Below are 26,957 nucleotides of genomic sequence, written 5' to 3'. Positions count from 1 at the left end.
AGGGGTGGGGGGGCGTGGGGGGGCGTGGGGGGCAGAAGACAGCAGAAGCAGACAATGCGGTTTTGCAATGCGTTTGTTCCTCTGTACAATTTATAGCCACATCCATGAAAAGATGATTTGAAGATGTGGGAGAAGAATTCCTCGTGATTTATTTATTCATTTTTATTTTTATTTATTTGTTTGGTTTTTTTTTTGCATTTTTTTTTTCATTCGCATTGAACACCTTTTCTTTTCTTAGCGTTTTGATCGGGAACAAAAACAGAGATGAAATTTCCAATAGAAAACCCAAGAAAACAAGTTAACTGGGACCCTGAACAAGGTTGGTAAACGCTGCTTTGCTTATCGTCCGACAACTTGAGATATATGTCATTTATTGGTACTCTTAATCTCAACAACATCTCGTGGAAATACCTGTGTCACAATAAATCGCATCAGGCCACATTATTCACCGGTTTCAAAACGGTTTTCATCAGTTTCACACAGTTTCTTACTCGCGATTCTGTCTATTTCATTTTGAATTTCCCCATATTTTTTTTTTATATTTCTGTAGCGCTAAAAGCACGTTAGCACAAGACAAAGCGGTTGGGAGTAGCCTGTCTCTTTATCCTCCATCCTCCGTGTGCTCAGCTGTGCGAGGCAGCGCTGCTGGCGGCGGAGCGTCAGCGGCGTCAAGATTGCGGAAACAGCCGGCGCGAGACCGGAAAAGCTGTCAAAATAAAAGCATGCAAAGTCGTTATCTAAATAGTCTCGTCTAAAGGACCTGTACTTGCTAGGACCGCGAAAGTTCTCCGCAGAAAAGCGTCTCTTTCCAACAATAGCTACCCGAAATGCTCCATTTGAGACATGGCTGGTCACTGACGATGGAATGTTTGCTGCCAAATAATTAATTTCACATGAAATAAGCTATTACTTCTCTTCTGTGCATCCTAATGTGAATATTTTTGAGTTTTCCAGAAAGCATATGGGCATTTTTCTTGGTCCTCACTCTCTATTAAACTCTAGTCTTATAATTTTGTTTTGAGATATATAGGCAGACTGGAAGACAGACCGCACTTTGCAACTTGCTCAGTAAAAGTTTTATTTTGAGTTTTGTTTTTACCGGAAGTCCTAGATCTTCATGTGTTGTTCAATGGTAACTGACGCTTGAGTTTTAGGCTCAGCTGGTGAGTTAAAACGCCTACAACCTGTCCTGTGCCACAGGGAATAACTGGGCTAAGAGCCAACCTGGCCCAACCCAAAATTTGCCTTCATGCTTAGTGTTACTAGACTTTGTTTTCACTTTTGTTCATCAGTGGGTAAATAATTCTTTTGTAGCACGCATTCCTCCATTATATGCAGTTGACAGGCTGGATTGTTGACAAATTGAATATTTGGTTTCCCACCACAACTGTGCCCACAAAACAACGTGGTAAATGGCAGGTACAACGTTTCATAGCAATCATTAAAATCCTTGTCATCATCCACATATTTTTTTCCCCCCATTCTTTCTGTGGCTGAATTGAGTAATATCTCATTTATTGACCTGACCTGAGTCTCCGGTGAACATTTCACCAGCTTTGGCCAGACATGTTGGAAGCAGAGCGTGCTTTCCACTCAGGCCTTGTTTAATTAGAAAAAAACAATATGAAGCAGCTTAAGTGGTTTGAAAAAGTTTTCAGATTAATGTCACACATCATCATAAAATTGAAATGCAAACCAAATTATGTTCATCAATAAATATTTATTATTTATTGTTATAAAAAATATATCAAAAAACAATAATATAATGGGTTTTTTTTTTATCCCTTGATCACAAATGTCTGAGATACATTTCTTTCTGACCTGCCCTAGCTGCCTCTGCCCTGCTCCACAGAGCTGATTTATTCAATTTCACTCACTCACAAGATGAGTTGAAAAGCAATTCATGTCTCAGTAAGACTAGCTATGGATTCCGTCCAATTTGCAATTAATCTACTAGTAGATGTTCTATTGCATCCATCAAAATGACTGTACCAAATACAGCACGAGATATTAATGTGGGGTCAAATTCTTTTTGCTGCTTCACCTCTCGGTCTTAATTTTCTAATTCATCTCATGTTCTAAAAATAGCCAACCACCGCCCTTAAAGACATATACTTTAAATTGAAAGTGGCAGTTTTGCACCTTCCTAAGCTCGTGACATCACTTTACTGTTATTGATTTACTCATGACACAGGGATTAACTAACAAGATTCATACCTCCCGCAACAGAGAATGAGACACTTCCTGGATGTCCTTGACTCATCACAGCAGGGTGTGTGTGTTTCTGTGTGTGTGTGTGTGTGTGTGTGTGTGTGTGTGTGTATATACACTTTGCTTAGTATATCCCATTAGTGATACTATCCTGTTAAACAAAACTTAGCCTCCTTTAAACAAATCCATTTCTTATTCCTAGCTTAGAGAGTTGCATTATTGTAGACAACAGGCTCTGCCAATGGCTCCGAGGTACTCCATGTTCTCCGATCTGAGAGCGGTGGGGGCGTCAGAGGTGAAGGCTGCAGCTCTGAATAGCTTATACAATGCCTTATATACATTAAAGGGATCTAAATTTGGCTGCCTCTTAGGTGCTGCTCACCTCATGGTTGACCTGTTCCACTACACATGCATTTATTATAAAACCCATCCAGAAGCCAATGACTGAAAGTGGCACTTACCCGTTTCTTATAGTCTATTAGAAAAATTGAATCCTGTTTCCCAGCACAGCCAGTAAGTCAATTTTAGTTTCTACCTAACAATACTGTAAGGGTTTAAGTGCAGGTGGTGTGTATTATAAATATTTAAATGCTTTTCTCATTTTACCTTATTGTTAATATACATAACATCCATGCAATCTTCCGACAATAAAGTCATTAATGCCCAAAATTCAGAATGTCTTTCTTGGTTTTGCATTCATCACATTAAATCAATAAATTAAATTAATTTTACTGCATCATACAGGAGGTTGTAGGATTTCAATAGTTGTAAAGAGCTTATGTATTAAGTTGTGCCCCTAATTGTTGCGTTATCAGAAAGGGTGAAAGGTGGGAAACAATACTGTAATTAAACTCATTCCATGAATTTGTTTTAATTTTCTCATATCAACACTGGAAAAATGCCCTGAGTTATCATTTCAAACTCACTTATTAGGCCTAAAAGGCTTCCTGTAAAAAAACAGCATCTCATCTGTCATTGTGTCAACACATTTTTTTATCCAGTCTATAATAGATTCAGGGCCTTTAGCCAGTTATTAGAACTGTCTGCCAAAGTTTACTGGTTTACAATCATCAGAATCAATTTCACAAGATAAGGTATTACTGTCCCTGCCTTGACATCCTCAAGTACAAAGGCAAGCAAAACATGTATTAATCCAGTCTTATTTTACCCCTCACTCTTTACTAGTGGCGGTCCAAACCAACTTGGTCCCTCCCAAAAAGGTCCAGCCTGGCACAGTGAAGTCGAGTCTAGTCCAGGCCAGTGTTGCCACCATGCAGAACCCAATGGGCTGTGACCCAAAGGCCAATGGTCACTGTCCACTGCCACGCCTGTCCATCTCCTCCCGCTCTGCCAGTATGGTGGCCAGCATGGACGCCAGCTGTGATGGCTCGGCCGCAGCCCTCCACTCGGTGATGAAGTGGAAGACGGTGCTGGCAGTGTTCATCGTGGTTCTTCTCTACCTGGTTTTTGGAGGTGTTGCATTCAGGGCACTGGAGATGCAATTTGAGAGCAACCAGAAGACCAGCATCACCCTAGAGAAGGCTTTGTTCCTGAAGAGACACCCCAGTGTTACTCCTGACGAGCTGGAGGCACTCATTGAGGTGAGTGCTTGGAGATGAGATTTTGGAGTCTTAGCTAATGTGACACATGGTGCTCATGTTTTGCAGACTTTAAACAGAGTCATTTTCTTGTTTTCTCCTTACAGCTGCCAGACAGCCTTGAAATAGTACATTGTATTTATTGCATCTATTCATCACCATCAGATTAGTTTGTAAGGAGAGAGGAAGGTAAAAAAAAAGAAAGAAAATTATCTGATAAACAATACTGAGCGTCATTCAATTTGAATGGTAGATAAGAGGAAGAAATTCAGAGGGTTGACCTTTATAGCAGCAGTTTAAGAGATGGTGATTGCTGTTGGGGCTAATTAGGGGTTCTCAGGGTAATTAATTCTGGTTTCATTAGCTAATCGCATGAGCTTGAAAAGCTTGGATGCTACTTCCTTTCATGTCCAGACTGTCCTTGAGCAAATGAAGCCTTAAATTCCAGCTGTTAAATCTACTGCTGTATTTTCAGAATAACTGCTTGTGTGCACATAAATCATGTTGATGTTACATCATGTGCCCTTTTGGTTTCAATGAATAAATAACATATTTTAATAAGTTAAAAAAAAATGACCTTTGAGTGGACTAATGGCAAACTAGCCTCCACTTACTAGCTTCTTCGTAGCTTTCAGCCAAGTCTCATGGCCGTCATCACTGTATGCCAGTTCCATTTTTTAATGAAGATAATCAGATGCAGGTGAAAGCTCAGAAAAAGCTAATAAATGGACCTTCGGGTTGAGACCATTTTGTCACATTTACCGTTCTGCAAGCTCAAGATGAACTCTCATGCTCAAATTCGTTGCATTGCTTACTTGCTCCCTCCTCATACATATGAATTTATGTCTTCAGGCATCACAGTTACAGAATGTGTTAGTGCTTAAGTTGGAGCAGTTTAGCCTTTGTTGCTTCAGAGACAGGCACTTGACCTTTATCTTTTTAGATGTTGTTGTCAGCTATAGTTACTGACTCCACTACTCAGCCACTCTAGTACTGGGAATCAACCCAGTTCTAAGTTTGTTGCAGAGGAGTGGCTGCACCTGTTGCTTTCATTTCATTATAGTATATGTATCTGCCCCAGGTACTCTAAATTGTTATTATTCTGTCGAACTATTTGGTGGACTTAGCACCTAAATATGTACGCAAGTGGGTGAGTTGAATTCCTTACCGAAGTATTCTCAAAATTGAGGTCACCCAGTATTAAGGGTTACATTAAACTCAGTCAAATCTTTTTCAATGAAAGTGTGTTTTCATAGCACGTATAATGCTAATTTATATGCATTTTCAATAGCATTTTCATTAGGTTTCTTCACAGTGTTGATGCATCAATAAATGGATTATAAAGGGTCTGAAGCACCATCAGATTATACACCCCCTGCGCTCTGCCCCCTGTTTGGTTGACAGCTGATGGGTCAATGTCATGAGCAGACTTAGTGGCAGGTTCATCCTTTAGCAGGAAGCAAAGTAATACCTAAGGGTTGCCACAGAGATGCTCATAATTCTCAGTGACACTTTGCATCTGTTGGCAGATACACTCTAAAGTATATGTTGGCGCAAGCAGTTTTATGTTACACCACAGTACAGAAAAGTAATCATGGAGAAAAGGGCAAATAACTGTCTGCATCCTGGGATATTTATCCTCAGAAACTAAAGTCTGTCAATGTGACCTTGCCACTGTACTCAGTGGCCTGGAGTGGAGAACTGTGAATTAATTTTGTTGTCTCTTCAATTAATGTGCAAACAAATAGTAGTAAACAAGACTTATATTTTTGTTAGAATAGAATAGTAAGTTGTTTAGAGAAATAGATTTGATTACAAATATGTATCTGAATGCCTTATATCCTCAATAATAAGTATGAAATTCCAGAGTTGGGTGTAACAACACCCACACATTTTAAACAAGGACACTAGCTCACAGGCAAAACAGCACAGTTGTCTTTACTGTAAGAAAAATTTGAAGCCAAGTTTTTTAATGTTTTCTATCAAAAGTGTGTGTGATGGAGCTCTTATTTCAACAAGCAATTTAGTAAAATGTTGGGATTTGAAAGATCCAGGAAGATTTGAGGAACAGAGTGACTATCTGCTGCTTAATACTCTAAATGAAACTCCATCAAAGTCTGTCTGACCATAAAATGAAGTATGGCATATACTATATAATCATGAATAATTTGGTTGCAGATCTCTCACATGTGAACCTGTATAAAACAGCCTGTTGTTAAAAACATGACTGACAACCCTGAAAACTGTGACATAGAGTTTGATTTAAGCATGCGTTTAAATAAAAAAAAATCCCATCCCATCATGACTTAACTGTGCATTTTACAATGTCTTTTTACGGTGTCAGCTACTTTATAAATCGGAGTATGACAATGCTTCACGCTGCTCTCTGATATTCCACCCAGAATTACGGGTCAAGATTTAAGGTCACTGCATCTAGCTGACACGCACAACTGGAAGTGGGATTGGAAAATGATTTGTAATGTGTCGGTGTGCAGTTGGCTGAGTGGAAAGTTTGATTTGTGAGGGTGTGCAGTGATAGAAAAAAGTGTGACTAAGATCAGTCAAACCCTCCCTTAGACAGACTTTACAGAAGATGTTCAAAAAGAAAAAAAGAGGGTAAGAGTAAGAATTTGTTAAACAATGTCCAAATGGCAAAAGCAAAATCCATTTTACCAACAGGAGTACGTAATAGTAGTAGTATTAAGGAGTTAAGGAATAGTATAGTATCGTAGTAATAGTACTATTCCACAAAAATCATAAGGAAATACAGTTGATCTTGCAGAAAAGCACTGCAAATAGTTTATATTTGTAGCAAAATCTTAGCATGTGATACAGATTCCAAGAGAGCAAAAAGAGCCCTTTATGGAATAATCTCTTTTCGATGTTTTCCTCATGTAGACTGGGAACAGTAAAGACAAGTTTCATGTTAGTGCCACAGTGGGCCCCACTGCCTCTCTTAATCTTGAGATAACCCCAAAGAGAGAACCAACCACATTGCATTTGGTGTGCTCTGCTTTCCACTGGAATGGCTCCATTTGATGTTAGCGTCTTCAACACTGCTCAAGTGAATACTGGACTGCCTATCTGCCTCCCCCTCCCTCTCCACATCCACCTATGTTCACTTATTCTGTCCCAGGGAAGCATCTTTTCTTCTTCTTTTTCCCTTGCGGCGCTTAACCTCTGAGCCACAAAAGTGCTATCATGAGTTTGCAAAAAACAATCAATAACAGTATTTCCTAAGGAGAAGTGTGGAAATAAAAACCTTTAGCCTGGGGTCTGTTGGGAATCAATTATTCATTTCACAGGCCAGCAGTCACAGACCTCCTGCTGACCAAAGCAGTAGCAGAAGCCCAGTCGTAGACTCGATCATCTATTCGCTTGTATAAAATTTCCCAGAACTTATTTACAATATTACATCTGACAAATTTAATGTATTAAAAGAATTTCTTGACATGTTCAGATATTTGGTTTTCTGCAGAAAGTTAGATGAGACGACTGATACAACTCTCATGTCTAAACGGTAAATTTGAAGCCAAGCTTGGTTTAGCATAAAGACTGGAAACAAGGGGAAACGGCTAGCCTGGCTCTGTCCAGAGGTAACAAAATCCGTCTAGTGGCACCTCTAAAACTCCAGTCTTTATGCTAAGCAAAGCTAGCCGCTACTGGCTGTAGCCTCATATTTACCATACAATAAAGTGAATAAGTGTATTTCCCAAAATGTCAAACTATTTCTTATTTCATTTGATTTTACAGGTGTACCTGGTGGCTGCTGAATGTGACATTTAGCATTATGACACTGCCAGGAGCCAATTTGCTGTATAATGACTACTTTTACTTATGATACTTAAAGTACATTTTCTGTAAACCTTTCTGTACTTTTACATAAGAAAGACTTTCAATGCACGACTTTTACTTGTAATTGAGTATTTTCCCCTTGTAGTATTTCAGCTTTCATTTAAATCTTAATATTTTTTCCCCCACTGTGTAAACGGTGGCCTAAGGCAAACATTACAAGTGCTCAGTTTTTGATATCAATAAGTTACCACTGTAAGATAATAGTAACAGTTATGAAAAGTATATCCCTAATGTCAAAACAAAACTAAAATAAAAAAAAGCAGATATTTGCAATATATCTGTGTATCAAAGTTAGGTTTTGTTCTTAAAAAGTGCCAACATACCAGTTCAATTTGTTCTGCTCAGTGCTCTCTTCACTAACAGTTCTGATGCCTCAAGGTGGTCAGGGTAAAGCTGTAGATATTGGTGATGGTGAAAGTGCTGCAAGGGAAAGTGCTTGGCACTATCTCACAGCGACAGTGAAGGAGAGAGTGAAGCACCATGCTGGCTGGATCACTGCAGTCACCAAGTATTTCTTTAAAACAGAGGAAATTATATTGATTTATCACTCTACTGAGTTATGATCATGCTTCAACCTTAAGTGTCACAAAAAAAAAAAAAAAAAGGAATATCAAGCCATGTGTGAAGCTCACACTGACAATTTTTTCTGCCGTCTCAAGGAAAGGCCTTCAGGACATGCTGCTTCGCAAGTACTCCGCCAAAGAGTCTGTCCATCGGTGTGTTTGTGCTGTGTCAAGCCTGTCACTCAGCCGACGATCCTCCGTGGGGACACAGCCATGGTGACTTACTGTTGTGTAATTGTTTGACGGAGGAGTTGACAGAAAAATGGCAACCTTGGGCAGCATGTGTGTGTATGTATATACAGCGTGTGTGTTCGTGAGAGGAAAGGAGACGATTTATTAGAGAGTGTGCACTTTTTAAGGTTTGCTCCACAGCATGTGTTAACCTGATGGGCGTGAGTGTGTGTCCATGCACGTCTGTTGACCTCCTCATGCCTGCTTCAGTGTCTGGGATGTCCGCTTACCCACCGTGCGCCCACAAAGCCGACAGGCCTAATTGGCTTTCCCCGCGCTGTTGGGCTGACTCACGCTGTGGCACAATGTGAAGCCGCGCTGTTATTGACACCAGTCAATCCGCATTTATTGATGAGTCACTTATCTACAGATAAACCTTTACACACACTGAGGTACCTGCAGAAAAACTATGCCAGGACCTGCAACCAACTCCGTTATAATGTTTTTATTGCACTATTTACATGTTTTTTAGTTGATTTTTATTTTTCCCTTATAGTCTTTCAGCTTTCATTTAAATCTGAATATTTTTTTCCCCCACTGTGTAAACGGTGGCCTAAGGCAAACATTACAAGTGCTCAGTTTTTGAAATCAGTAAGTCACCACTGTAAGATAATAGTAGGAGATACGAAAAGTATATCCCTAATGTCAAAAGAAAACTACAGAAAAAAAGCAGATATTTGCAATATATCTGTGTATCAAAGTTAGATTTTGTTCTTAAAAAGTGCAAACACAATAGATCATCAACTTGTTCTGCTCAGTGCTCACTTCACTAACAGTTCTAATGAGTTCAAACCAGCCTCATCTATGATGGACCTTAGTCTTCCTGTTTCCATTTGTGCAGCCGTAATGCCTCAATGTGGTCAGGGTAAAGATGTAGATATTAGTGATGGTGAAAGTGCTGCAGAGGAGAGTGCTTGGCACTATATCACAGCGACAGTGGAGGAGAGAGTGAAGCACCATGCTGGCTGGATCACTGCCGTCACCTGCTGTGGGGTGGAAAGACACACTGAGAGGATGAAGATCTGCAGTGAGTTTGCTTCCTCTCTAATGATCCTGCAGTGGAGAATATGAAAACACATTAGCCAGGAGCCTCTCATGAGCACTTGGTGGTGACTGGGTGACTGGGTGTCTGTAAAAATGTCTGTGTGCTGATTCTTCTGTGAAACCAAAATAGAAAAGAGAATGATTTATGGAACAAAAACACCATTTGTTGCCCTATTTAAAATGCTGCAGCACAAATCAAAGTTATCATTCTCATGCCGCAAGAGTGCATGTGCAAAAGGAGGATTTTCCACATCTCTAATGCGGTGTGAACTTGGACGTGAAAACGATGAAAGACAAAAATAGATCTCCTCATAAAGTATTCAGCTACATTGTGAGGCTATTTATAGCTCTCCCTTGACTCCAGAATTAGGCTATTTGGGGTTTATTATATAATTACCGCTTCGAAATTGTCCCTATAATGTAGCTGTGTCTGCCAAAACCTATGAAATAGCATTACTTTAATTGGCTAATTTTAGGTACAGAAATCTGTCCCATTAGGGGGGCTGCGCTGATGGAGCTGAGTTAATCACAAGCAACATTATGAGTAGGCATGTGCAGTGATGTGTTTAGAAGTAGTCCCCCACTCTGTCTGCTTTGAAATGTATGTCACGAGAGTTGATATATATTTTATTATATGGACGTGCATTTCACTAACAGCTTGCATGGCTGGATTGGGGGTTGCTCTGAATGAAGAAGCTGTAGATGATATCCCAGAAAGAATGAGAAGAAATCACAAAAAGAAATCCCTTACAGGGACTTTCATGTCTCATTTCCACAGAGATAAGAAAATATTTTTTTCTCATAAAATGCCCATAAACAGGGAGTTTAGAAAAAAAAGCAAGATGGTAGATTAACATTTCATGGCTACATAATGGAGAACAGAAGGAGATAAATGAGAATAATGATGCAGTAAACACAGAGTATTGTGGCGTCTTAATGTTTTCCCGACACTAGACAAGCTGGGGATAAAGAGGAGCTGAGGATCTTAAGAAAAAGGCTGGTGCTGAAAAAAAAGGAGATAAAGGGTCTCTCTGCTGCACGTGAAAGTCTATGTTGATTTAGTCAGTGTGAACTAAAACATGCAAATTGGGTAGAGAGGAGAAACAGCTGCGTGTGAGGAGTCAGACACTGAATAATTTGAGCAGATCTTGTGCTAGATGCTTGTGCGCATACTTACTGTATATCAGGGATAGTACAAGAGTGATTACGGAGTGTTTTCATATAGTGACACTAGAATGATTGATTTTTTAAAAATGGTGTTTGTGATTGTAGAGTACTTTCAGTCAAAAATGACTTGTATAAATTTTTTTGGACAGGGGATGTAAATAAATAAAATACAAAAGCTCAAGCTCTAGGACAGTGGTTCCCAAAATTGGAGGCGGGACCCCCACATGAGGTCACAAAGACACATGTTTCTTCCACACAAAGTTATGTTTATTTTTTCCTTTATTCCTTGAATTTTTGCATTTTTCTCTAGTGAATTACTGCATAGTTTTCCATCTTTAGTACTCAGATAAAGCAAGGAAGATCACTCATTTGAAAGGTCACAAACAGCAGACATATGCATTTAATGACAAAGGTTCAATTAGATATTACTTTGTTTAAAGAGGTCACATGCCAGAAGGTTTTGGGTTGATGGTCTGGATCAGTAGCTAGTGCTGGGCTATATAGCTAAAATTATGTATACATCATAATAAATGTATGTTCGGTGCATTGCTTTGTTAGTTTCTAATTACAGATTGCTTTGAATAATTAATTTAGACAACAGCATTTTGTAAAACAGCTACACAATATGTTCATATTATCATGATACAAGTCCACTGTGAGGTACAATAATATTGGACTGATTGAATTAAATGTAATTCTATCTACTTATCTCCACTTCCTGTGTTCTTACAGTGTTATGACATAGGTATAGGAATGATTAATTTCTCCATCGGTCTTTCATTCCCTTCCCCCATTTTTTAGTGTGAGCTTCCCAACACACTCCTTCTTCATTCTCTTTTTCTCTTTTATCAGGTAGTGACCTTGCATGTTGAGCTTGAGCTAGAGCTATAGGCAGACCTGATCTATCCTCAGTTAACTCACAAGTGTTACACAATCAGTGGCACGGGTCACACATGCATACACAAATGTGCAAAAGAGACACGTGTACAAAAAAAAAAACATAAACATTGGAAGGAGGTGGGATAATGTGGTCACTCTCTTCATGCCATCGGGACTTTATATAGTGAAATCAAAGCAGACATGTCGTGTGTCTGTTGTGCTGCCGTCAGCTGAGCTGGAATGCAATCATGAGCCTCAGTTCCTCTGTTTATGAGAATTTAATGGGCCAAACGTAAGTTAGGTGCTACTAAGTGCTTCAGCAATGCCTATTTTACTGTCAAAGAATGATTCTCCTTTATTTCATATTTACAAATTCTTTCACACTTTGTTACTTTGGTTCCAGTCATCTGATATATCTCTGGTTCAAATACCTCCAAGTATGATCTTTATCATGTGTAATTTATCCTCTTTTCAGCATGCCATAGATGCTGTGTGTGCAGGAGTGAGACCTATCGGAGACACATCCTACAATTCCAGTCACTGGGACCTGGGCAGTGCCTTCTTCTTTGCTGGAACTGTCATTACAACCATAGGTAGGCTTTAAAATACTTTAATACCAGTTAAATCTGCTATCGTTGACAGTCAATACAACTGACTTGTAAAGTATTATATGTGCTGATGTAGCACAGTTAATTTTTAACACGCTTCAGCCCCATTAACTCCGAGTTCTGTTTTTTTTGACAATGACTAAAGAAAGAAAAGGGAAATGTTATGTAATACATGAAAAAGTAATTTCATAATTTATATTTTTACAAGGTTTTAGGGGAAACAAAGTTTATTTCATTATAGACATTTTTATTTCACAAGTCATTTTGATTTTACAATAATATGTTTTACCTCATTGACAGTTATATTTCATGACACTTTTACATGAAATAAAAATCTTTATAAGAACCGTTATAATGAAAGTAAGAATGATGAAGTAATATTTCATAAAAATGGGCTGAGTCTTAATACTTTTTAAAATTATTTTACAAATTATCTTTCATATATTTAACATAATTGTCATGATTTTAGATGTCTTTCCCTCTCAGTTCGTTAAAGTTGTTTTCTCATTGCTAATCTCTGTAAAGCTGTGTAAATGCTTCCTTCTCATTGCTGCCCTCCAGTGACTTTTACAAATCCCTTTTTCCCTCATGAGGTGGTGCTAAATGATGCAAAGCACAAGCACTGTGGGATTCAACAAGCAGCATGGACTGCACCCTCATTGAGATTACTGGAAGAACACGATGCCACTGACCTGTTATTAAATTGTAGTCCAGAGATTTAATTACCTATGGCAGTTGCTTATATGCTGCTGAGCAGTGGCTTTCAGTGGATTCATTTACTTCACTGAAAAGATAAAGAATTATTTCGAAGTATCAGATATACAATGAAGAGATCCAGAATTAAATTAGAAAAAAAATCACCCTCAAATGAAGTTAAATAAAAAATCTATCTGTAAAATTCATCATTGCTTGATGTGAGAAAACTGCAAGAGCAGCACAAGCATGAGTGAAAGAGATGTGGAAGTAAAGATGCAACAGACAGGATGTGTTTTATGCTAATATGCTGGTCACAACAGGTTGAAATGGGAGGAAGTAGGTAAAGTAGACTATATACTTGTACGCCCCCCTGGCTTCTTCATCGTATCTCTGTCACTGTAGAGCCATGATTAATGCCATGCTCTCTAAGAAGAACTTAATTATTGTCTCTCTCACTTACCTCGAACCCCTGCTCCAGGAACTAAAAGGTATTACATAGGCGCATCAGTTGGTTATGTTGCATAACAAAGTCTCGATTGTCTTCTTCTGCTTCTCATCTTACTCTTCCTCACCACGTCTTCTCGGCCTTACTTCAAATGTCCTTAATGTCATTTTTCTTCACTCCTTTCCCCTCTTTTTTCCTCCTCTCGTCCTCTTTGTGCTTTTGTTGTTTCATCAGGTTATGGAAACATAGCTCCAAGCACGGAAGGCGGGAAAATCTTTTGCATTCTTTATGCCATATTTGGCATTCCTCTCTTTGGATTCTTGTTGGCGGGGATTGGAGACCAGCTGGGGACCATCTTTGTGAAAAGTATCTTGAGAGTTGAGAGGATATTCAGGGTGAGTTATCAGTGTATTGTTATTTCTTTCTTTATGGGTGTGTTGTATTGCTTTTATTTGTAAGCTTTTATTTTTAATTCTGTTGAATGTGGGTATTGTAAAAGTTTAAAAGCTCAATTATGCAAAGAATTATTCCAAAACTTTAACTTACTGTTGTCAACAAGCTAGGTTCAATTTATTTTTTTATTCATTTTTACCCACTTTGTTGTTTTCTGACTGCGTCATGTTTTATTAGACCATGACAGTGCTTTTGGGCTTTGTGACTCTCACTGTCACTCATACATGATTTTTGTATTTCCTGGATTAATTCTAATAGCTTGTCCTATTTGTTTTTTTTGTTTTTGTGTTGTTGTTTTTTTTTTTTCCCCAGCAAAAGCACAAACAGATCAGTCAGACTAAGATCAGAGTGACGTCCACCATCCTGTTCATCCTGGCCGGCTGCATTGTCTTCGTCACCATCCCAGCTGTCATTTTCAAACACATCGAGGGCTGGACCACACTGGAGGCCATCTACTTTGTAGTGATCACTCTTACAACAGTGGGAATAGGAGACTATGTGGCAGGTAGAGCTATGCAACAGATGGTTCTTCTGTCATTGTGTAGATTACTGTGTTGTTGAACTTCAATGGCTTTTTAATGACATTTTTCACCATACCTGTGTCTTTACTTCATCTCCAGGTGGAAACCATAGGATCGACTACATGCAGTGGTACAAGCCACTGGTGTGGTTCTGGATTTTGGTGGGTTTGGCGTACTTTGCAGCTGTCCTCAGCATGATTGGAGACTGGCTTCGAGTGCTGTCTAAAAAGACCAAAGAGGAGGTGGGGTTCATTCAATTACACTTCTCAGTATTACATTACAGAGGCAGAACATAAAAGGTCACTCAGCTGCTGCGTCTCTTACCCCTTCTGTCTGATGTCTTATTTTGCACATGAATTGCTGCTTAGACCTTGTCAAAAGGAGCTGTAACAGGCGGCTATTGTGTGAGGTGTTGAAGATGTAGCGCTTTTACTAAGGTTAGACAGGACAGACAGTGGCTTATTGATCCACTAAAGTGGTAAAGGATGTAATGTCTAAGCCTGCAGCTTAGCGTAGGGTTTTTCATTCTATATGGTAGTCAAAATGGAAATTTTGGTGGGTTATATTCTACATTTTTCTTAATTTCAACAAATCCTGTGAGTTGTGTTAATAACAAAACCAACAATGAATTTATCCTACTAACCAGTATTCAGTCTGTGCTGCAAAATCCTGATATAGCTTATTCCTCTGTGCCATTGAGCTCCATTGTTGTAGGCAGTGTGGTGTATTTTGAGTCAATCTCAAATACACTTTCCTGCAACCATAAACACTTTCTTTGGCATAACTAATCCGCTGCTTAAAAATAGTCCCCAACAAAAGCACGTTTAACTGCTGTTTGAGTAATGTTTGTTAAAAACTACAGTGCACAGATGTTTTATGAAACTACTTTTTTTGAAATAGGTTTAGGGATTCTTTTTAAAAGATTTTCATTTTCAGTAGGGACCAGTTGCATGGGGCAAAGTTCCACGGACAGGATAGGAAAGTCAAATCCATTGGTGGTTTGGGCCTTTTTATGGGATTTGATGACAGTAAGAAAAAAATGCCAGCCTTATCCTTCAAAACAATGATAATGTCTTGATACTATGGACTGTACCCAGTATCCTTTTCCAATCCTTTCCCTATTGCACTGTTGTCACAGGTTGGGGAGTTTAAAGCTCATGCAGCTGAATGGAAGGCAAATGTACGAGCAGAGTTCCGTGAAACGCGTCGTCGACTGAGTGTTGAGATCCATGACAAGCTCCAGCGGGCCGCCACCATCCGCAGCATGGAGCGCCGTCAGCTTGGCCTTGAGCAGCGAGCTCACTCCCTCGACATGCTGTCTCCAGAGAAGCGGGCCATGTTCACCAGCCTGGATGCTGGCCGTTTCAAGACCTCCTCCCAGGAGAGCATTGACACCAAGCTGAACAACCTGAGGCTGAAGGGGGCCTGTGAGCCGTACGACCATCAGGGGAGTGAGCAAACGCAACAGACAGCATCTTCCTCAGAGGAGAATCTCTTCAACCTACGCTTCGGATCCCTCACCAAACTGGCCAGGCGTAACAAGAACCGTGACCTTCGGAGGAACATTCCTGAAGATGCTCGACGGGCGAGTGTAGGCGTAAACAATGGCAGTGCCATGCTGGGGGAGGAGAGGACAGAGGAAGAAGAGGATGGGGAGCCGCAGGAGGAAAACACAGAAAGGAAAGAGGGAAACATCAGTCTGACAAACCTGTCACAGTATGTGATGGAGCGCACCGAGTTGAATGCGTTCATACCCGCAGAGGCCAAAGACAGAGAAAATGATTAGGTATTGAATGGAAAAGCACTTCAGCCATAAACAAGGAGTGTAGAGACAGAGAGATTGAGAAAGAAACTCAGACAGAGTCAGAATGAGAATGCACCGTCCATTGTGATGTCAAGAAATGTGCCTTTCTGTTTCCTATGCTTAGATTGGAACTGCTCCCAGGAAATTCAGTCATCGTGCCATAGCCATGGGCAGAAAACGTGTTGCCAAAAATGAATAAAACTGAAGAGACAGAAGAGGCTGTAGTTAAAATACCTCATTAGGGATTTTACTGTACAATGGGCTACTTAAGAACTTAAATTTCTACAGGAGCTGTCTTTCCAGCTCTGTTGTCTTTCAGCCCTCGCAGCTGCTATGAGACACTTGGGCAATGACTGTATGTTCATGTTGAATCCTATTTTTTAACAATGTGGGCAGGACATGCAGAGAGCTAGATTCATGTCACCCATCTTCAGAAACATTATCGATCCCTGCTTTGTCATCTCATACGGTGGAGGCTATTTTTAGCTCAGCAGCCTGCTACAAAAGGACTTCATCGTTTAACAAATGGAGAGGGGGAGGTCGTGTTTCTGCTTAATCAATAAACAATATGAGCATTTACCTAGCTGACATGTACAATTATTCCTACATGGTATGTGACTTTGAAAATATAGCATTAGGGTATAAACTACTACATACTAAGAGCTTATGAGAAAAAAAAAATTAATCTTGATAGTGCATGGTTCTTAAAACACAACCATAGCAGTTAACTGACATAAAATAACTTGAAACCTTGAAGTTGCAGCTGTAACAATGTTTCTTTTTGTTTTAATAAAATGAGATGTACTATGTTCAGCCACCATTTTCTTTAAAGTGAATCAATACAGTGCTGGAATCCACCTGATAAAGACACAATTAATCACCTTTGGCCATGAGATTGTCAGCGACGTTAAATTTTGAAATTTTTTATTTTGTATATGACATTCACATCATCACAAAATGTTTTAAGATTTCTTAATGTCTTATTAAATTCATGAATGTGATGTTATTGATTTTGTACTCACCAAGCATGTTTGGATGTGTGTTTACTCCTTTTTACATCAGCCAGGCCCTTGAGTTTTATTTTCCATAGACCTGTACAATATGAACTAAATATATCATCTTTCTTTTTTGTATTTCTGTTCTCAAAAAATCATCCTGTAATTAATAGAGGTTAACTCACTGAAATGTTTCACACATGATCATGACCCTTTTTTGCATTGTACAAACTGGTACTGACACTACAGCCTGCTTTAAAATTTACAAAATTATTAATTGTATCACTGGCGTGCTTTGCATGCATTTCGTAAGGTGAATAACACACACCCACTGGTTGTACTCGTAACCTGTTTATCTGATATGAATAGCATTAACCTTTCCACGACCATGACCTGTGACAAGCTTAGCGACTATTTGTTGTGTACAGTTTATTTTACGAACAGATCACATTAAATGTAGTGAGTGCCTTTTTCCAGATAATAAAGATGACAAAAGAAATTTAAAAAGGTGGTAATTGCTATACTGATAACAGCATTAGCATATTAAATCAATATGTGCTGGTGGTAATGTAGGGTATATAGGAAGGGCATTGCTTTTCCAAAATTATTTACTAAAATTAAAGTCATCATAGGTCTTTTTCACACAATGTTCCTGTTAAATGTGCACATCCTTTAACTGGGAAATTGGTTTGGACAGGGTTACTTCTGGTAAGTGGCTATGAGGAATTATGGTCTCTGTAAAACCAATGAATTGGAAATGGTTAAATTTGACCTCTAGTGTAACGTAATTAATTTCCAGATGGTTTGCAGTAAACAAGTGTTGAGAAATGTGAAAATATTATTTCGCATTTTATGCAGTTACAGTAAATACAGTTAATGCTACTATGCACTCTGTATCCTATACTATTCAATGATCTCAGTTAGTACATCTGTTTGGTATATTATTCACAATGTTGCTCTAAAATTTTGCCCTAAAAAAATCTGGAATGAGGGAATCAGGAATGAGGAATGAGGACAAAAACAAAACAAAGTGACAAAAGGACACACTGCAAATGCTCTCAATTTACTAAATTTATTCAAACACAATATTTCAACCAAGCCTAACCTCTCTGCAGTCTTGAATTAATATTTACTCCATTTCTTTTTTTCACTCCTATCAAAATTTTAGCCTGACCAAGGTCTCCGTCCATGAGTGTCTAGCTTGGAGCCAGGAAAAAGACCCAGCTCACAGCACCACAAAAATAACTTCATCAGGGAGGCAGGCCAGTAAAGGGAGAACTACAAATTGCATGTAACGGACAGAGTGTGTGTGTGTTTGTGTGTGTGTTTGTGTAGTATTCCTTCAAGGTGGAAGTGTCCTCCACCTGCTCCGCCCTCCTTCTCTCTTTCTCTTTTGTCCGTCTGTCACTATCTTTCTGTGCCTTTATCTTTATCTCTGTGCCTCCTTCACACATGATGAATCACCAAGTGATTTTATTCTCAGAAGTGTTTTTAAATGAATTTTTTTAGTTCTATTTGAGTGTTGTTCATTAGTCTGTGTATTCGTGTCCTACAACAGTCAACCAGAGTCTTTTATATGGGAGCGGAAGTGGTAGAGAAGGTGTTCCTGAACAGCGCGGTAAAATCCATTGATAAACGTGTCTGTCGAACACCAAGCGGTGTATCAAAATGCATAGATTAGAGTAATATTCACATACACAACTGAAGAGATTTCTTGGATGAAAGTTAAGCATTGTGCCCGCATCATGTGCTGCGTTTAAATTAGGATGTACGCAATAAAATTTTTCAATATCATGCAATCGCATATATCACTACCACCCATTTTAAGATTCAGAAATAATACTTTTTGACCCTTACACCTTCCCAGTTATTAAAGTTTAAATTTTTATTCAAATTGTTATATCTGATAACATGTTTCTGATGAATCAAATAAGGAGCTGAAGTGGGTATAATGTTGCGTTTTTGGGGTAAGAGTACACTTTCAGAATAACTTGGTGCAGTGCTAGAAAAGAGCTGGGAATTGCCACAATATCAAAATAACTTGAAAATATTACAAGAATGTACATGGACCTCTAAAGAGACATAGATGTTTAAAGACATTTTATTTTTTTAATATATCCATAAACAGTGAATTTACAGTAACAGCCTCAAGTGGATGGATGGTTTGACATGATATCATTACTGGGGTATCCATTTGGTCATACAGTAAACTTTAAACATTTTAAAATTGTACGAGCACACCATGAAGAAACACAGTGAATGTAACTGTAATTTTACACTTTGACTCTTGGCATCAGATCACTCACTAAATGAAAGCAAATCAATCCAGCCCATTTCACTTTGCAGACTGCAACCACATCTCCTGCTTTCTTTACCTAATTATCTCCTGTTGCACAATCTGCTGCACAACATATCCATCCTTCTATACAGCTCTTTGCTTCCTCCCTTTGCTCTTTATAGATTTGCATGTTTTTATGTTGAACCTTATGACTATCGACTGTGTTCTTCTACAGCAAGCAGGGGGAGAAAGTTTGTATGCAACAGAAAAAACATTTTTTCAATACTTTGGCAAAAAAGTATCCATATGGCTCTCATCTAAACCGTAACACGCTGCGGAAAGATAATGAGTGAAACTATGTGAACGTTCCTGGTCTCAAGACTTCTCTGATGCCAAAAAGAATTTCTCATGTCTTCAGTTTTTTCCTCTGGCATACTGACAGTTAAGGAAACCCTAAGTGATGGCAACCATCACACTTGTAGCTTTACAGCCCTTTCCCCCATTAGAGAACTGTGAAATTTATCTTGAAGGGTCCTGCAGAATCACAAATTCATCAATCAGAGTGTGCTTGTGAGTCTCATCTGAGAGGATGATCATGCATGGGCACACAACCTAATTTTACAAAGTCTACAAGTGCTCTTAAATAAAGGCAATCTCAGTGAAGGTAGGTATAGCTACAACAGAAAAAACAATTATCTTCTTTGTGCGAGTGATGGAGGACAAGAAGCAAACTCACTCCCTGTTGCAAATAGATCAAGTAGAGGGATTGCAATGGTGACTCTTGTCCACTTTCAGTTCTCTTTAAACATGGTCAAAAATGGCAATGAATCACCCAAGAGAAAGGGCACTGTGACGGTTAATTCATTCACTATGTTTGTGCATCTTTAGTTATGCATAAAGCTTACATATAAAATGTAATTCTGCACCCCAAACTGCAGGTTTTCTCAGACTGAAATAGAATTTTGCTCCCTCTTGTTAGTATAACAAGGATCTGGAATCATTCCTCCCCATACAGAGTTCCACGTTTCTGATCTTTGACCTGCAAAGTAGCATGACTGACGAAGGCTGTGGGTGGGACTAACCTTGTGTTTTACTCCAAAATTCAAAGTTGAGGAAGTATTTTTGCTGTTTTAGGTTAACTGCAAAAATCACAAAAGCCTGAAGTTGCATGATAAAGGGGCTACCATACATAAACAGCTAAACACAGGCAAATAAACTAATGTATGGTAACAAACCTGTAATTTTAGCAAAGCTCTCAGTCCCTCCATGGTTTTACCCTGTTAATGCTGGTCTGACTGAGATGAAAAGTAGAAAGTCAAAAAAGGCCTTTCATTTAAATTTCTATTCATATTAAAGCACTAAATTCATTACAATGAAGCATACAAACCAAAGGGGTGCATTAACAATATCTATATATAAGATATATATAAAGATATATAAGAGATATACGGTATACTATATATAAAATTGATACCACAAGGAACTGACTCAAATGCACGACTCAGACACATAGAAGGGTTCTAAAAAACTAAAAGTCTTAACTGAGCAAAATGTTTGTTACACAAGCAGGCAACAGGCAAACAAAAAAAGAGGGCTAGGCAAAAGGTGATGTCAAAAAACAAGAACAGAGTCACATGGAGAATACTAACAATGGGAAATTGCTGGAGCCCTTGCTACAGAGAACGAACACAAACTGGCACAGAGGGGAGGGAGCACACAGACTAAATACACTAGGAGAGGGGAGACAATGAGACATAGATGCAACACATTAGGGGCAGGTTGGACAATCACAGTGGCGGAAACACATGAGGGCAGGACATGGGGATCTGAAACTTGCCTAATTCCAAACGGAGGGGGAGGTCTTGGGAGGACAGCCAGACACGTTGACCGGGTTGATAGGAAGGGGGCCAGAGTCCGCCAGTGATCCGACAACCTCTTTTTTCGAGCCACTGGCTTGAGGAGCTGCCTCTTGGTCCAGCTCCGGACTCAATGGTATTGACAAATGAGGGTCAGGATCGATGGAACTCCCACCTCAGCCTCCAATTTGGGAAACAGAGGAGGCTGGTACTCATAAGCACACTGGAATGGCGTGAGACCAGAGGCAGAGCAAGGCAGGGTGTTATGAGCATACTCTACCCATATGAGATATTTGCTCTAGGTAGAGGGATCCTGTGAAACCAAACAGCGTAGGCCTCTCCATCAGACCATTGGATTGGGGATGATAACCAGAGGAGAGACTAACTGTAGAACCAGTCAGGGAACAGATTGCCTTAAAGAACTACGAGATGAACTGAGGCCCCTGGTCAGACACCACATCTCTGGGAAATCCAAGCAAGCGGAACGCATGAGACAATATAACCTCAGCAGTTTCCTTGTCTGAGGGCAACTTAGGGAAAGGAATAAAGTGCACCATCTTAGAGATTCTGTCCACCACCGTAAGAATGTTTGTGTTACCTTCTGCGGTTACAGACCAGTGACAAAGTCCAACGAGATATCTGACCAGGGGCTGTCTGAAACTTCTCTTTGATACCCCTTGTGACTGGTCCCAACACACAGGTGGAGGGCAGACTATTGGACTCACTGGAGGCATCAGAGTCAAACTGGTGGGGGGAGAGAACTGCTCTCACTCCAATGTCTGAAGAATCTGCTTCTACCACAAACTGGAGATGGGGGTCAGGTTGAGTGAAGGTGGGAGCAAAGGTGAAGTTCTTCTTGAGCCTCCTGAAGGCCTGGTCTGTTTGGGGAGACCACTGAAACTTGATTGGTTGAGGTCAATTCATGGAGTGGTGCTGCCACAGTACCGAAGTTCCTAACAAAGCATCTATATAAGTTAGCAAATCCTAAGAATCATTGTAACTGTTTCTTAGTGGAGGGAGTGGGCCAATCGGCCACAGCACTAATCTTTTCGGGATTCATGTGGCTATTGCACTGAGTGCCAATGAACCCCAGGAAAGACACTGAAGAGACGTGAAACTCACATTTTTCTGTTTTGACAAAGAGCTGATGATCCAGAAGGCGCTGCAGGACTTGCCTTATGTTGCACTTGAGTTTGTTCACCCGGGGAGAAGATGAGGATGTCATCCAGATACACAAAGACATGTTTGTTGAGCATGTCCCGATGCACGTCATTGAGTCCAAACAGCATTACGAGAAGGCAGTTTTCATTTCACGCCCTCCCTTATTCCGACTAAATAGTAGTAAAATTTAGTAAAAATCTTAGCACTTTGTAACAGTTCAAAACCCATGAAGAAAAAAAGTGTGGATATTCCGGATCTGGAGCACCAGGAGGTGACTGGGGAACTGGAGGTTTGATGTTTGATGTGGAGCCGAGGCAGTGGGCGACTCTTGGGAACACTCAGAAGACAGACAAGTCAAGGAACATCCCTTTCTCCAGCCATTTACATCTCCAGTGGTCCCGTTGATCTACAGGTTATGTAGAGATAACCAGGGAAACCGCAGGATGAGAGAGTGCAGGGGGGAATTGAAGAGGTGGAAGCTGTGTGACTCAGTGTGTCTTGGCCATGATGATTTTAACAGGTTGAGTGCAGTGGTTGACTCAGCACAATAGCTGTCCATCCAAGGCGTTGGCCTTTAGGGGTTTCGGCAGAGGAAGCACAGTTAGTTTCAGCCTCTAAGCTAAAACCCAGTCCATAAAGCTCTCGTCAGCCCCAGAGTCCAATAAAACCCTGTGACACAAGGAGTGAGATGAAGTAACTAACTCAGTCTGAGTAAGAGGTCTAGAAGGGGTATGAGAGGAATTTGTTCAGCTCACCAATGCCCTCCTCTTCACTGGTGAGCCCGTTTTCTTACTGGACACGAAGCCATGGAGTGTCCTTGTTGAGTGCAGTAGGTGCACTGACCCTCCCTCGAATGTTGTCGCTCTTCTGGTGTCAACCTGGCACATCCTTGCTGCATGGGCTCCTCCTGGCAGGGGGTGCTGGATGGGCTGATGAGGGCAAGTGACGAGGCAGGGAACAACAAGGAGGAAGTCTGCTATCAGAAGGTTGCCCCCCTGAGCTGGCAGAGTTGAATTCTGTTGAGACCTCTCCTTTTCTTGTTTTTTAGATGGTTGTCAATCTTTATGGCAAGCGTGATGAATGAATGTAGGTTGAGAGGGCGTTCCATAGCTACCAGGTGGTCCTTAATGGAGCCTGAGAGTCCGTGATGGAAAGCATCCACCAGAGAGGGGGCGTTCCAGCTGCTCTCAGGTGCCAGGGTGCAAACCTCTATGGTGTAATCCGCCACCTGACGCCTGCCTTGGTGTAGGTCCATAATAGCTTGGGCTGCTTCCGGAAAAGCGGTCGTGTGGTCGAAAATCTTGCAGGGGGTGCTGGTGAGCAGGTCCAGGGAATGGCAGATGGGACAATTGCGAGCCCACTCCACCGTTACCCAGGCCTCTGCTTGACCAGTGAGATGAGTGATTATGTATTATTTAGTCTTTGTATTTGGTTTAACTGACATAAACCAGAGCAAGATTGGACCAATAATTTCAGCAAAATTAAACTGTAAAGAAAGGGGAAAAAACATTGAAATTGAGATTGAGAATTTAAATCTAATACAAAAAAATTTAAACACAAACATGACCGAATCATTATGCCAAGAGTTGTTTTTATCATTACCAAGTAGTTGTTGTGAGGAATGAGGTAAAGTGTGAAAGTGCTGAGAGCGACAGGAAGGATGATGAAGAGGAAAGGTTGGGGGGAGTGTCAGACAGTTGCCCGGAGGAGCCCAGCATGCTAGAAATTAAATGCAACAAGAGGAAGATGTGAAATCTGTCTGACAATGTGTCTGGCAGCTGAGATACTGTGGTGAAGAGAGGTGTAATATGATGTTGTGTAAAACAACTGAGGAGAAACTGACAAATCAAGTACATCATGTGACAATGTAAAACTACAGAGGGCTTAAACAGAGACTAGGAGTTGGGTTTGAAATTCAGACAGATTTTGGACTGAATGGGGTTGACAACAATGACAGTTTTGTTGACAGATATATTTAAAGATATCGATTGTTAACAGACATCTGCTGCATTATCCTCTACAGTGTTGCAGATTTAAAGGGGCAATGTGTACAATACATAGAACAGTAGAATGTATCATAAAATTGGGATATTTAATAACTCTGAGACAAAATTGTTCCTGGACTTTTATTTGTTGCTTATAATGCAGAAAATTTCCCCTGCTCATTGCAATTAGTTAAGACAAAAACCAAAACTTCCTATCCTTTGAGGTAAAAAAAACCCCCACACACACGCAAAACACATAACACAACAGAGGAATTTTATTATTATTATCATAAGAGGTGTTTCTCTTCATTGGTCAAAATTTTAATTTCGTCTAATTTCAGTCCCACAAAAGTTACATGTCATGGAAATGCAAATACCTGGTAAAGTGAGAAAACTTCATCACCCAGCATGGAGAAATATATAGAGACATTTATGGCAGCATAAAAAATTTCAGTCAAAACAACACAAAATCAGACAACAAATATTAAAGATGAATGTCACCAGTGTTGCAATTCCCTCTGGTCAGAATTGAAAATTACTTGGTGCTCTTATAGAAAAAATAAAATGCTTGTTCTTCTTCTTTTTTTTTTAACAACATTTTGTTTCACAAACTAAAAAAAACATTACAAACTCCAATAATTTGAAAGAAGGCACAGTCAAACAACGAGCACTCCTACGCTCTTCTGCTTCTCTGCTCCTTAATGACCAAAGATGGCTTGTTAGTATGGCTGAGTCAGTATGCTTACATCTGGAAAATGGGAAAGACACAAGTGAGAGACAGTGAGAAAGTTTGGATTATAAATTGGGAGATAGTGGGCACAGATGTCTCTGAGAAAGGCAGATTTAAGCTATTAGGGGTTTTAGAAAAGAATAATGAAGAATTTAAATAGACAATGCAGCATGAAAAAGAGTGCCAGCAATAAAGAAAGGAAAAAGATTTCAGGTTAATGAGTCAGCGAGAAAGGAAATATTAAAGATTGATTTACCACAGCAAATCTAGTTTATGGTTGGAGCAAATTGCTGAATGTAAATAAAACCATAATGACAGCCTGATTTATTCATAAAACTACTGTTTTTAAATACAGTAAAAGTAGATTGAATCCATTCTTAGTTTAGATTACAAATGGCTTATGTAATGTTGTTGTTACCACACAACCCTAGAATGCTATATTTGTCCATCGGTTTCCATTTTTAGCACGTGTGTATTTGGTTCAGATCTTCTCTGCAGCACTTGTATGTGTACATTACCCTGAGTATTCCCACAGTTCAACTGCCAACACCCAGTGCCAGTCACAGCTGCCAGGGCTGCGATTGGCCAGAATGTAGCTGATTCCACCTGATTCAAGACCGTTTTATGCTTCCAACTTAATTTTTTCTCACAGTTTGTTACATGAGATAGATCCTTTAATGACAACATAACGGGAATATTCTGGTCAAAACATCATGAATCACCACCGTAGCTATAGCCCAGGTTGCGCACTACCTTTTCACTCCAACAACGATCACGTTCCTCTTATGTGTGTGTGCATACGTTCAGATCACAAGTGTAGATTACAGTCCCATTCATTCATCATGCCTCTCACACATGCCACTGCTGAACCTCTGCCAACACCCAGGTAGACACTAGGATTCACTGACCAAACCTATTGATCCTCAGTTATCTCAATCTCCACATACCCTTGTACTTCACATATGAAGAAGGCTGTCTGTTATACAGTTAAGGACAAATGAAGGTGAAAGGATGGGTATTCAGATGGGCTTTATAGCCCCCAGGTTCTGCTGACGCAGGTTATTCAGTGTTAGGTGAAGCATATTATCTGACATGGGTGGATGGATGGAAGAGAGGGGCAGGACAAAGACTCACATGGAGGAGCACATGTCCTTTCCAGCCTTTGTTATTATGAAGGCATGATGGCAAGATGAGTAGTGTCACGCATTTTAAATACCAGAGGAAAGAACTTGAGATGCAAAATCTTGCAGGTTTTCCCACATCTGAAGTTAGTATTATTTAGTATTAGTATTAGTATAGTATTTTGTCAAAATTAGTATAGTATTCTGTCAAAATTAAGATCAAGAACATGCTTTTAAGGGCATGTGTTGTCACAGTCTGGGGGGACACAAAGCGGATCCCCACAAGGTTAAATTTTCCTATGGTTCCTATGGGGTCTGTGTCTTTGTGCATTTGTGTGTATGAGCTGCAGGGCAGGGAGTTTCTGTATGGTTTTGTTGTCACTAAAAAACAACCCCGAGGTCATCAGATCATGTTGACAAAATAAAGATAACAGTGTTGTCATATGTTGTCTATGCCTCATTTAAATAAGGAGTGGCGTCAAATTTGCATTTTATTCTCTTTGGACCTGTTTAGGGAAGGTTTCACACAACAGAACTGTGTTCTCCATGACTCAGTGCTGATAAAGGGCACTTGCTGATGCTAATAAAGTAGCTCACTAGAGATACATGTGCAAAGTAAACTGTCAGTTTAAAAATGCAGAGGGTAGACAAAATAATGTAAACACTTGCACTTGCACTGAACTGCAATTGAAATTTGTTAACTTGAAAATGTGGGTTAACTCACAAATGAAAATAGTTCCCAACAAATACACTGTT

The 26,957-nt window shown here is 39.8% G+C and overlaps 1 protein-coding gene across 1 annotated transcript; it reads left to right on the top strand.

The window, feature by feature from the left end:
• Positions 1–264: 264 nt before the first annotated feature.
• Positions 265–16,057, top strand: kcnk10b (potassium channel, subfamily K, member 10b). The gene is made up of 7 exons (XM_040137842.1): positions 265–319; positions 3,397–3,812; positions 12,024–12,141; positions 13,532–13,692; positions 14,063–14,255; positions 14,371–14,513; positions 15,410–16,057. The coding sequence occupies exons 1-7, from the start codon at positions 265–267 to the stop codon at positions 16,055–16,057; spliced, it is 1,734 nt and encodes a 577-aa protein (XP_039993776.1).
• The last annotated feature ends 10,900 nt before the right edge of the window (positions 16,058–26,957 follow it).

The sequence above is a fragment of the Xiphias gladius genome, chromosome 10, assembly GCF_016859285.1.
Source record: "Xiphias gladius isolate SHS-SW01 ecotype Sanya breed wild chromosome 10, ASM1685928v1, whole genome shotgun sequence".
Lineage (NCBI taxonomy): Eukaryota > Metazoa > Chordata > Actinopteri > Istiophoriformes > Xiphiidae > Xiphias > Xiphias gladius.
The sequence above is the reverse complement of the archived record's forward strand: the minus strand, read 5'-3'. Positions and strand labels throughout refer to the sequence as shown.

What these genes read in the sequence shown, in the direction of transcription:
- kcnk10b (XM_040137842.1), top strand. Translation starts at nt 265, where the DNA reads ATGAAATTTCCAATAGAAAACCCAAGAAAACAAGTTAACTGGGACCCT. An exon ending in TAACTGGGACCCTGAACAAG is followed by an intron (nt 320 to 3,396) that starts GTTGGTAAACGC and finishes ACTCTTTACTAG; the next exon opens with TGGCGGTCCAAACCAACTTG. An exon ending in AGCTGGAGGCACTCATTGAG is followed by an intron (nt 3,813 to 12,023) that starts GTGAGTGCTTGG and finishes TCCTCTTTTCAG; the next exon opens with CATGCCATAGATGCTGTGTG.